We start from the raw sequence: 12,464 nt of genomic DNA, 5'->3' as shown, positions 1-12,464 counted from the left end.
CCGGTGCTGGAGTGATTCGTGCCGCGCCGAAGGCCCTCCGCCGGCCAGCGCGTGTTGGCGCACGCGCAGGAGCGCCAGCGTGTTCCCAGAACCGCTGGCATGATTCCTGCGCATGCGCAGGGGGTTTCTTCTCTGTGCCAGCCATGGCGGAGCTTTACATACGCCGGCGGAGAGGGGAAGAGTGCCCCCACAGCACAGGCCCACCCGCAGATCGGTGGGCCCCGATCGTGGGCCAGGCCACCGTGGGGGCCCCCATCGGGCCGGATCCCCCCGCTTCCCTCCCCAAGGACTCCGCAGGCCGCCCTCAGAGTCAAGTCCCGCCGGTACAGGCCTGGTCTAATCCACGCCGGCGGGACTGTCCGGAAACGGGCGGCCCCTCGGGGACTGGAAATTTGCCAGGGGGGCCACTGCCAATGGCCCCCGACCGGCACAGCGCGATCCCCGGCCCACCAAAGAACCGACGCCGGAGAATTCGGCAGCCGGCGTCGGAGCGGTGGGGCGGGATTAACACCACTCCTCGGTGATTCTCCAACCCGGCGGGGGGGGGGGGGTCAGAGAATCCCCCCCCCCGGTTCTGATCTGTTAGATATGGCATGCTTTCCACCGGCCTTTGCAATGGGAAACACCACATGTCCTTGCCACTGCCTCAGGACATAGTCTCAGATGGGAAAATTCCACCAATTGACTTTTTATCCCCAAACTTAAATTTGAATGTATTGACGGAAGGAAAGGCCATTTTTCTTGGTGGCTGTAATGGTTTGAAGTGAAAAGAGGGAGGCAATTAGAGACCCGTTCCTGGTTACATACAGTCAAATGTCCAGTATTCCACAGGGACAATTTGCAAAGTTAAGGTCCCAACATAAACCCCACCCCCATACCAGACAGAAGTGCAGGATTGCGATGGGGCTGTGATACCATTGACCAATTGTGCAACTTAGGGGTGGATATTTAGACCCCGTGGAGGGTGAGCACAGTGGCTGGTAGGCATGAAATTTCATGCTACTGATTGGCGTGAACGTTTAGATTACATAGAACAGTACAGCACAGAACAGGCCCTTTGGCCCTCGATGTTGTGCCGAGCAATGATCACCCTACTCAAACCCACGTATCCACCCTATACCCGTAACCCAACAACTCCCCCCCTTAACCTTACTGTTAGGACACCGGGCAATTTAGCATGGCCAATCCACCTAACCCGCACATCTTTGGACTGTGGGAGGAAACCGGAGCACCCGGAGGAAACCCACGCACACACGGGGAGGACGTGCAGACTCCGCACAGACAGTGACCCAGCTGGGAATCGAACCTGGGACCCTGGAGCTGTGAAGCATTTATGCTAACCACCATGCTACCGTGCTGCCCGTTAGTTGACTATTTTCCCAGAGGTGGTATTAGGGTGACTGGGCTACCTGCTATAATCGGGATTTCCAGGTCTATTTAGGCCTTTTGCCAGAGGCTGATAATTTTCCAGAGATGCGGAATAGGAGCTGTCTGGAGGAAGCCTCCCAGTCAGCCGCAGACTGGGGAACCATCGCTCCAGGCAGACTTTGAGTCTCTCTGGTTTCAGCTGTGTCTCCAGGTTGCTCTGTGGCGAGAGTCTCCCATAATAACGGTAACCCAGCTGCTAAGGGCATCACCCTCTTGAGGCACCCTCCCTTTCTCTCAGCTGAAAAGTCAGCTTCCTGCTCCTTCAGCAGAATCCGGCCTCCTGCTGGCCCACTAGCTTCAAGAATTAGCCTGTGTTTGCACACTGTGATTGGTGCCTGTGATTGCACACTGTGATTGGTGCCTGTGATTGCACACTGTGATTGGTGCCCGTGATTGCACACTGTGATTGGTGCCTGTGATTGCACACTGTGATTGGTGCCCGTGATTGCACACTGTGATTGGTGCCTGTGATTGCACACTGTGATTGGTGCCCGTGATTGCACACTGTGATTGGTGCCCGTGATTGCACACTGTGATTGGTGCCTGTGATTGCGCACTGTGATTGGTGCCTGTGATTGCACACTGTGATTGGTGCCCGTGACTGCACACTGTGATTGGTGCCTGTGATTGCACACTGTGATTGGTGCCTGTGATTGCACACTGTGATTGGTGCCTGTGATTGCACACTGTGATTGGTGCCTGTGATTGCACACTGTGATTGGTGCCTGTGATTGCACACTGTGATTGGTGCCCGTGATTGCACACTGTGATTGGTGCCCGTGATTGCACACTGTGATTGGTGCCTGTGATTGCACACTGTGATTGGTGCCTGTGATTGCACACTGTGATTGGTGCCCGTGATTGCACACTGTGATTGGTGCCTGTGATTGCACACTGTGATTGGTGCCTGTGATTGCACACTGTGATTGGTGCCTGTGTTTGCACACTGTGATTGGTGCCTGTGATTGCACACTGTGATTGGTGCCTGTGATTGCACACTGTGATTGGTGCCTGTGATTGCACACTGTGATTGGTGCCCGTGATTGCACACTGTGATTGGTGCCTGTGATTGCACACTGTGATTGGTGCCCGTGATTGCACACTGTGATTGGTGCCTGTGATTGCACACTGTGATTGGTGCCCGTGATTGCACACTGTGATTGGTGCCCGTGATTGCACACTGTGATTGGTGCCTGTGATTGCGCACTGTGATTGGTGCCTGTGATTGCACACTGTGATTGGTGCCCGTGACTGCACACTGTGATTGGTGCCTGTGATTGCACACTGTGATTGGTGCCTGTGATTGCACACTGTGATTGGTGCCTGTGATTGCACACTGTGATTGGTGCCTGTGATTGCACACTGTGATTGGTGCCTGTGATTGCACACTGTGATTGGTGCCCGTGATTGCACACTGTGATTGGTGCCCGTGATTGCACACTGTGATTGGTGCCTGTGATTGCACACTGTGATTGGTGCCCGTGATTGCACACTGTGATTGGTGCCCGTGACTGCACACTGTGATTGGTGCCTGTGATTGCACACTGTGATTGGTGCCCGTGATTGCACACTGTGATTGGTGCCTGTGATTGCACACTGTGATTAGTGCCCGTGATTGCACACTGTGATTAGTGCCCGTGATTGCACACTGTGATTGGTGCCTGTGATTGCACACTGTGATTGGTGCCCGTGATTGCACACTGTGATTGGTGCCCGTGATTGCACACTGTGATTGGTGCCCGTGATTGCACACTGTGATTAGTGCCCGTGATTGCACACTGTGATTAGTGCCCGTGATTGCACACTGTGATTGGTGCCTGTGATTGCACACTGTGATTGGTGCCCGTGATTGCACACTGTGATTGGTGCCTGTGTTTGCACACTGTGATTGGTGCCCGTGATTGCACACTGTGATTGGTGCCCGTGATTGCACACTGTGATTGGTGCCCGTGATTGCACACTGTGATTGGTGCCCGTGATTGCACACTGTGATTGGTGCCCGTGATTGCACACTGTGATTGGTGCCCGTGATTGCACACTGTGATTGGTGCCCGTGATTGCACACTGTGATTGGTGCCCGTGATTGCACACTGTGATTGGTGCCCGTGATTGCACACTGTGATTGGTGCCTGTGATTGCACACTGTGATTGGTGCCTGTGATTGCACACTGTGATTGGTGCCCGTGATTGCACACTGTGATTGGTGCCTGTGTTTGCACACTGTGATTGGTGCCTGTGATTGCACACTGTGATTGGTGCCTGTGATTGCACACTGTGATTGGTGCCCGTGATTGCACACTGTGATTGGTGCCTGTGATTGCACACTGTGATTGGTGCCCGTGATTGCACACTGTGATTGGTGCCTGTGTTTGCACACTGTGATTGGTGCCCGTGATTGCACACTGTGATTGGTGCCCGTGATTGCACACTGTGATTGGTGCCTGTGATTGCACACTGTGATTGGTGCCCGTGATTGCACACTGTGATTGGTGCCCGTGATTGCACACTGTGATTGGTGCCCGTGATTGCACACTGTGATTGGTGCCCGTGATTGCACACTGTGATTGGTGCCCGTGATTGCACACTGTGATTGGTGCCCGTGATTGCACACTGTGATTGGTGCCCGTGATTGCACACTGTGATTGGTGCCCGTGATTGCTATTCCTTATGTAGAAAACCAAATGTAAACTCCTCAATTACATTATAACACGCACCTCACTCTCACATATCCAGAATTTAACAAATGTTGGTATTTAATTGGCTCACTGTTAAGAATCCATAATTGTCTATACAGCTGTTCACTCCACGTTCCACAGAGTGGAAATACATTGACATAGTTAATTTTGCACATTTCCAAAATAGTGTTTTGCTCTCTATTTGTGAAAAAGGACTTGACCTTTTCAGGTAGAATGCTCATCAAGTTAATGATTTCTGCTGCTTGTATTCTACAGGTGCAATACTCATTCTTTGTGGATTAACGTTGCACCTGATCCCGCTGGGAATGCTAAATCGTCCAATTTATTTAAAGCCGGACATGGCCGAGGACAGCGATCGGAGGGAATGCCGGCAGGGGAAGCTGCTGCTACTCGATGGCAAAACGGACATGATCACCACCGGAGCACCAAGGGCGCAGCTTCCAATCGGTCACCATCCAAAACCTGCCCGTCGACTCCTCTCAAGACAGAACGGACCGGAGGAAGCTCACTCTTTGCGATGTGACGAGAAAGAGGCTTTCGAACAAGATCACCGTGCGCCCAATGACTTGTCAATCCTCCGGCCGCAGGACCTCTGCTCACCTCTGGAACCAATTTTATTAAGGCAGTCACATCCCACTGTCCTGCCAAGCTGCAAAGTCAAAAATAGAAACTCAAGCCAAACATTGGCCACGGTTACTAGGCCAGCTGACACAAGACACAAGGGCTTCAGCAGGGAGCTAGGTGCCCAACTGAAGTCCATTTCTGTCGGTGTGAAAAATCTCATTGACTTTACTCTGCTGACCAACCCACTCTTTATTATTTACACTATTTGCACCTTCTTCAGCCAACTAGCCTACTTCATACCGTATTTTCATCTGGTAGCCAAGGCCAAGGCTTTGGGCATTGAACCATTCCAAGCCACATTACTCATTTGTATTGCTGGTAAGTACTTTACAATGTAGTCCAATTATATACAGTATAATTATTGCAGCAATTGCTGCTATCCTTCCTCTGTTACATGACGCTGTGGTGAAAAGGGGATGATAAGGCCAGAATTTGATTGGCAGTGGAAAAACAGCAATACTATAGGAAGTCGTATTCTGACATGTTTAGTTATTTGTTCCATAGAATCATAGAATTGTCACCATTCAGCCCATCGTATCCATGCTGGCTGTATACTCAGCTCGGCCCTTTCACATTCTTCCTCTTTAGCTGCTTATTCAACTCCCTTCTAAAAGCCCCAGTTGTATCTGTCTCCATCACATTCTCAATGATTGCATTCCACTACATAAAAAAGATTTCCCTCAAGTTAGTTCTTTTGTCAATCACCACATATCCGATAGTCCTCTGCTTTCTCTTTTATTTTATTTTTTTAAAAATTTAGATTAGCCAATTATTTTTTCTAATTAAGGGGCAATTTTAGCGTGGCCAATCCACCTGCTCTGCACATTTTTGGGTTGTGGGGGCGAAACCCACGCAGACACGGGGAGAATGTGCAAACTCCACACGGACAGTGACCCAGAGCCGGGATCGAACCTGGGACCTCAGCGCCGTGAGGCGGTTGTGCTAACCACTAGGCCACCGTGCTGCCCTATCCTCTGCTTTCTCAACCCTCCTGGCAAAGCGACCAGTTTCTCTCGATCTACTCGTGTGATTTTGAACACCACTTTCAAATCTGTTCCCAATCTTCTCTCCTGTAAGGAGAGTAATCTATCCACATAAATGAAGTCCCTAATCTCTCGAGCCATTCTCATAAATCTTTTCTACATCCTCCCCAAAGTGCGATGCCCAGAATTGGACACAATACTCCAATTGAGGCTCAGCCAGTGTTTCCAAAAAGTTTATAACTTCCCTGCTTATGTACTCCTTGGCTCGACTTATAAAGCCCATAACCTATAGAGTAAAGGATTAACATTAGGAGCACATGGTACTGACCTGATGATGAAACATCACCATGATTGAGTAACAGTGATCTGAGGAAAGCAGAAGTTCCAACCTCATGCAGAGCTCTCAATATGTTCCGGATATAAAACGTAATGGGGCGTGATTTAACACCCAAAAAAAGAGTCCCGGTTTGGGGGAGAATAGCAGAATTGGCGCCTGCAGCGCAGAGAATGACCCTCCGATCAAACGGGATTCTTTTTTTTTGGTCATGTCATGGAATGCCTCGCCGATGCCACATTTATCTTCATTTACTGCAGTGCAGGAAGAGATCAGAGTGCTATTTTTATATGCCGCCCAAATCTCTCAACCGGCCCCACCCCCCCCAACCACAGCTTCTGGACCCCGCGCCCCCAAGCCCCAATATGCTTGTTAGGGGGCCCTTGAGCCCCACCCCCTAACATCACCTCATAAGGGCAGGGCACCCCCCGCGAGTCCGATCCCTAGCCAGCCACCACCTAGGCACCCCGACAGTGCCAGGGTGGCACTGCCATGGTGCCCAGCTGACAGTGCTAATGTGTCCGGATGGCAGCAGGAGTGCCAGGGTACCACCCTGCCCCAGAGCCTGACCCGGGGGCCTCCGATGGCCTGGGCGACACTCCCCCCCCCCCCCCCCCCCCCCCAAGACGCCGTTATGCCTGTCCACAAGCTAACCGGCGTCATGATGCCCAAGTGGGGGCATTCGTTCCAGGGCGCTGGGAGAATCCGGGGCAGATATAGTTAAGTGCACCTAACTGCTCACTTAAATATGTAAATCTGGATCCCCCCCAGCAAGGGCAAGATCCAGATGAGACGTCTCGTGAGATCTTGTTAGATATTGCGGGGGCCTTCCGATCTTCGCAAATCTTGCGGGAGGCCTCTCGAGAGATTTAATGGCCTCATTCGTCACCGCGTGACAAGGCCGTTCGATCGTGCCATGGTTTTAAAAACTACACCCTCAAGCAGCTTACTTTAGTAAATAGACAAGCCCCAAAGAACGCTGTCTGGACCCCGAACACAACCAAGATAGAGTAGGCTTTCGTCACAACTTTCTCAATATGCCCTGCCAGCTTCAATGATCTGTGCACATGGACCTCCAGGCCTCTCTGCTCCTCCACCCACTTTTAAATTGTGCCCTTTGTCTTTCCTTGTACTTCCTGCTACTTCACACCTCTTTGCGTTTCATTACTCCCTCTTCCATCACACACTCGAAGCCACACGAGACACAGACTGGCCAGATTTTCCCCTTGGTTTCTCTAGAGGAAAGCTTGCAATTCATTAACTGCAGCCACCCCAGTTCATACGATCAGGATGGTCCCACTGGACCTGGGAGCTCACTCCAGAAGGAACTGGACCCATGCCCTAAATAAACATCACACCACTCTCCCTCTTCCAGAAGTAAAATCCTTCTAAGGCGACTGATAATCATGGACAGATTTCAGCTCTATAATGCAACTGTGTAATGATGCACAAAGTAAGTTGATCTCTGTGCTTGTCTATTCTAGTGTAATGAGTGCCATAAGTGGAAGCAATAGTGTGAGCCTGAGAGTGGGTAACTGCTCATTTCACTTTTTGTTGGCATCTCCTCATTTCTTTGTGTAAGTTGTTCAGAGCAGGGACGCTGGATCCAAGCCAATTATCAACCCGACTAATTCAAATGAGACACAACCTGACAATTCTTTTTTTTAAATTTAGAGTACCCAATTCATTTTTCCAATTATGGGGCAATTTAGTGCGGCCAATCCACCTAGCCTGCACATTTTGGGTTGTGGGGGTGAACCCACATAAACACAGGGAGAATGTGCAAACTCCACACAGACACTGACCCAGAGCCGGGATCGAACCTGTGACCTCGGAGCCGTGAGGCAGCAGGACTAATCCACTGCGCCACTATGCTGCCTTAATTCTTCTTTGTTTTAACAATTTATTGCAACCTAGAGAGACAGATTTGCAACAGAACAACTTTTTCTGTTTGCAAAACAAAATCATCTTAATTGTTGCAAAGTATACGCGGGAGGTGCTAGTTAAATTAATTATCAATTGCCAGTGAGGCGTTTAATAATAAAGCAGGATATTGATAACTATTTTTAAAAATAAATTTAGAGCACCCAATATTTCCCCCCAATTATGGGGCAATTTAGCGTGGCCAATCCACCTACTCTACACATCTTTGGGTTGTGGGGGTGAGACCCACGCAGACACGGGGAGAATGTGCAAACTCCACACGGGACAGTGACCCAGAGCCGGGATCGAACCTGGATCCTCGGTGCTGTGAGGCAGCAGTGCTAAGCACTGCGCCACCGTTCTGCCCACTTGATAACTCTTTTGATCTCAATCATTACAAATTATGGCCTCAAATCTAGATTGTGTTACTGAAATAATTGTTCTGTTCTACTGCTTTAGCCTATATTTTTAAAGGATTTTCTTCACACTCAATCTTTGGGCTATCCACTCCCTATCCTAGTGGGTGAGATTGCCACTCCCAGCTTCCAGCACTCTTTTATAGTTGCCCATTCGGGGATCTTCTAGCAAAAGGCACACAGCGCCACACAGTGGTAGGAAATATTAAGCACTCTCTCCATCCATTCCACCCTCAGAATGGAGCGAGGTCAGGCCAGCACTCCCAGACCTCAGAATCCCCGAAATCACCTCACAGCTTTCAAAACACTTATTAAAACGGGGTTACTGATGCGACAAAGGGGAACCTGACACAAAATAAGCTTTAGCAAAACGTAAGCACTCTGCAGTGGGCAGCACGGTAGCACAAGTGGCTAGCACTGTGGCTTCACAGCACCAGGATCCCAGGTTCGATTCCCCACTGGGTCACTGTCTGTGCGGAGTCTGCACGTTCTCCCCGTGTCTGCGTGGGTTTCCTCCGGGTGCTCCGGTTTCCTCCCACAGTCTAAAGCTGTGCAGGTTAGGTGGATTGGCCATGCCAAATTGTCCTTAGTGTCCAAAAAAAAGGGTTAGGAGGGGTTATTGAGTTACGGGGACAGGGTGGAAGTGAGGGCTTAAGTGGGTTGGTGCAGACCCGATGGGCCGAATGGCCTCCTTCTGCACTAAATGTTCTAAAACACAGTAAAATAAATGACCAGATAACGTTTTAATGCTAAAAACAAATGACTGCAGAGGCTGGAATCTGAAACAAAAACAGGAAATGCTGGACAATCTCAGCCGGCCTAACAGCATTAGCGGAGAGAGAAGGGAGCTTAGGGGTGGGATTCTCCGTCCCACCGCGCCCGTTTTCTGATGCGATGCGCCCCTGCGGGCAGCAGGATCCCTCGACCCGGCAACTGGCCAGTGGGGTTTCCCAGTGTGGGCACCCCCATGCCATCGGGAAATCTGTGGGCGTGAGTGCGCTGCCGGCAAAGTGGAGGATCCCGCCGTCGGAGAATTCAGCCTAATGTGTCTTAATGATGTTGGATGAGGGATTAAAACATTTTCTGTTATGGAATGTGAGCGTCACAGACAAAGCCCCCAACATTTTCTGCCATCCATATTTGCCCTTGAGAAGGTGGTGGTGACCTCTAGAAATCCCCCTCCCCCCTCCTCTTTTGCACTTACCGACGAAGGCAGTTCGGACGGCATTGGTTGAATCGGTCATCTGTTCTATCCAGCGGTAGAGCAGTATCCAGCTATACCTCCGCTCTAAACTGAAGTGTCAGCTGAGACTATGTATTCAGCTTCTTGGAGCCGGACCCGAAGCCACAACCTTCTGACTCCTGGCCCTAGAACCTGATGAGCCGGGCAGGACAATGTGCAATATCCCCGATGCGGTGGTTTCGATGGTCTCACTTGCGGAGGTATGCATACCAAACTGAAGTTAACCACACCCCTCAAATAAAAATCAGGTGGAATGCCATCCCCGATTCCTTCAAATGATAGCGGTCAGAGTGGCATGGGTGGAGAGAGTGGCATGAATTGAGAGTGGATAAAGTATGTGGCTTGGAGAGAGTGGCATAGAGAGAGTGACATGGAGGAGAAAATGGATGGACAGAGTGGTATGAATGAAGAGTGGATGGAAAGAGTGGAGTGGCATGGATTGAAAGAGTGAATAATGAACAAGGAAAAGTACAGCACAGGAACAGGCCTCCAAGCGTGTGCTGATCATGATGCGCTAACTAAAAAACAACATTTTCTGCCCTTACTTGATCCATATCCCTCAATTTCCCATCCAGATGCCTCTTAATTGTTGCTAATGTGCCTGCTTCCACCACATCCTCTGGCAGCGTGTTCCAGGCACCCACCACTCTCTGTGTGAAAAACGTACTCTGCGCATCTCCCTTAAACTTTCCCCCTCTCGCCTTGAACCTGTGCCCCCTTGTAATTGACACTTCCACCCTTGGTTAAAAAAAAAGCCTCTGACTATCCACCCTGTCTATACCTCTCATAATTTTGTAGACCTCTATCAGATCTCCCCTCAGCTCCAGTGAAAACAATCCTAGTTTATTCAACCTCTCTCATAGCCAACACCTTCGAGACCAGGCAACATCCTGCTGAACCTTCTTTGCACTCTCTCCAAACCTTTCACGTCCTTCTGATAATGTGGTGACCAGAACTGCACGCAATACTCCAAATGCGACCTAAGCAAGGTTTGATCCAACTGCAACATGATTTCCCAACTCTTGTACTCAATGCCCCAGCTGACAAATGCAAGGATGCCACATGCCTTCTTACTCACCACCTGTGTTGCTACGTTTAGGGAACTGTGGACCTGCACGCCCAGATCCCTCTGTATGTTAATGTTCCTAAGTGTCCTGCCATTTTCAGTGTAATTCATACCTAGATTTAATCTTCCAAAATGCATCACCTCGCATTTGTCCGGACTAAACTCCATCTGCCATTTCTGTGCCCATCTGAATGGAGAGTTGCAAGGGTGGAGAGAGTGAATGGAGATTGGCATGGATGGAGAGCTGGGAGCAACTACTTATCTTTTATCAACAATTATTATGTGACCTGAGAGACACAGAAAGTGGGAGAGGAATTGAGAAGAACTGGGAGGTTATCCTTCAATCAAGATAATTAAAACTGATTATCTGATAATTTAGCTCGATTATAAATTATCCTGGGAGGATCTATGTGTCATTGGCAGCGGCAACATTTATTTCCCTTGAGCAGCTGGTGTTGAGCCGCCTTCAAACTGCTTACTTCAGATTTCCTGAGATTTCCTCCTCCGGTGATTTTTATGGCAATCGGTTAGTTTCATGATCATTATTAATGAGACTGGCACGGTATCCCAGATTTATTAACGAACTAAGTTTGAATTCCTCCAGTTGCTTTGGCGGATATTTGGACATGTGTCTCCAGAGCAGTGTTGGGCAAACTGCGGACCGAGGGCCACATGCGACCCATCTGGGTTCAGAGTGTCGCCCACGAGGCATTTCGATGCCTGCTGCCTGCACGCAGGGTTGCCGCATTCCACTGATTTCTGTCTGCGTTTGTTTTACCGTTGTTTTTGTATGAGCATCAGGTAAAGCAAGTGAGGTGAGGTGCATGCTGGTTGCTCACAACATTGACTGTGAGAGCCGTGCGCACCGTCTGCATTCAAAGTGTGAATACTTCTTTTGTTTTTACCATTTGAAGCTGACGACAGTTCTATTTTTTAATAAATTTAGATGATTCAATTTGTTTTTCTTCCAATTAAAGGGCAATTTAGCCTGGCCAATCCACCTACCCAGCACATATTTTTGGGTTGTGGGGTTGAGACCGACTCAGACACGGGGAGAATGTACGAACTCCACATGGACAGTGACCCGGAATCGAACCCGGGTCCTCAGCGCCGTGAGGCAGCAGTGCTAATCACTGTGTCACCGTGTCGCCCATAAGCATTTTCTATAACTCGTTATGAAATATTCAGCGTGTGTTAAATGTATTCAATCTTGTTCATGGGGTCATGGTCAGTGAACAAGCCCAATTTCAATCTTGCGACCCACTGAGATGAAGGAGGACACCCATGTGGCCCACTCACTAGTCTAGGTTGCCCATCGCTGCTCCAAAGCATCATTCCACACTACTAATGGCTAGTCCAGTAAGATAACAGCGATGCAACCAGCCCCACCGCCCCTATTTGTGGCCCTCTGCTGTTCAATGTTAGCTGCAGTGATTCAGCGACTAAACTTCCAAAGTACTGTTTTAGCTGTGAATGCTTTGGGAAATCCTGCGGTCATGAAAAATGACAAAGAACGTAGTTACTTTTTTCATTTTGAAGAGTAGTCATTCAGTGCACTATAAATGTGAGTGGTCCAGCACGGTGGTGCAGCAGTTAGCACTGTTGCCTCATGACGCTGTGGACCCGGGTTCAATCCTGGCCCCAGGTTTGGATTGGATTGGATTTGTTTATTGGCACGTGTACCAAGGTACAGTGGAAAGTATTTCTCTGCGAGCAGTTCAACAGATCATTGAGTACATGAAAAGAAAAGG

General features: G+C 49.6%; 1 protein-coding gene across 5 annotated transcripts in view; it reads left to right on the top strand.

Moving 5' to 3' along the window:
* LOC119973864 (monocarboxylate transporter 5-like) overlaps nt 1-12,464 on the top strand; it is a 95,145-nt gene that overhangs the window by 75,031 nt on the left and 7,650 nt on the right. For all 5 annotated transcript variants that reach the window (XM_038812360.1, XM_038812361.1, XM_038812357.1 and 2 more), the window contains one exon: nt 4,380-5,066. In XM_038812360.1, the coding sequence (XP_038668288.1) occupies nt 4,380-5,066 (687 nt within the window). The remainder of the gene's footprint in view (nt 1-4,379; nt 5,067-12,464) is intronic.

This window comes from Scyliorhinus canicula, chromosome 11, assembly GCF_902713615.1.
Source record: "Scyliorhinus canicula chromosome 11, sScyCan1.1, whole genome shotgun sequence".
Classification (NCBI taxonomy): Eukaryota; Metazoa; Chordata; class Chondrichthyes; order Carcharhiniformes; family Scyliorhinidae; genus Scyliorhinus; species Scyliorhinus canicula.
Note: the sequence above shows the minus strand (reverse complement) of the source record. Positions and strands in the feature narration are given on the sequence as shown.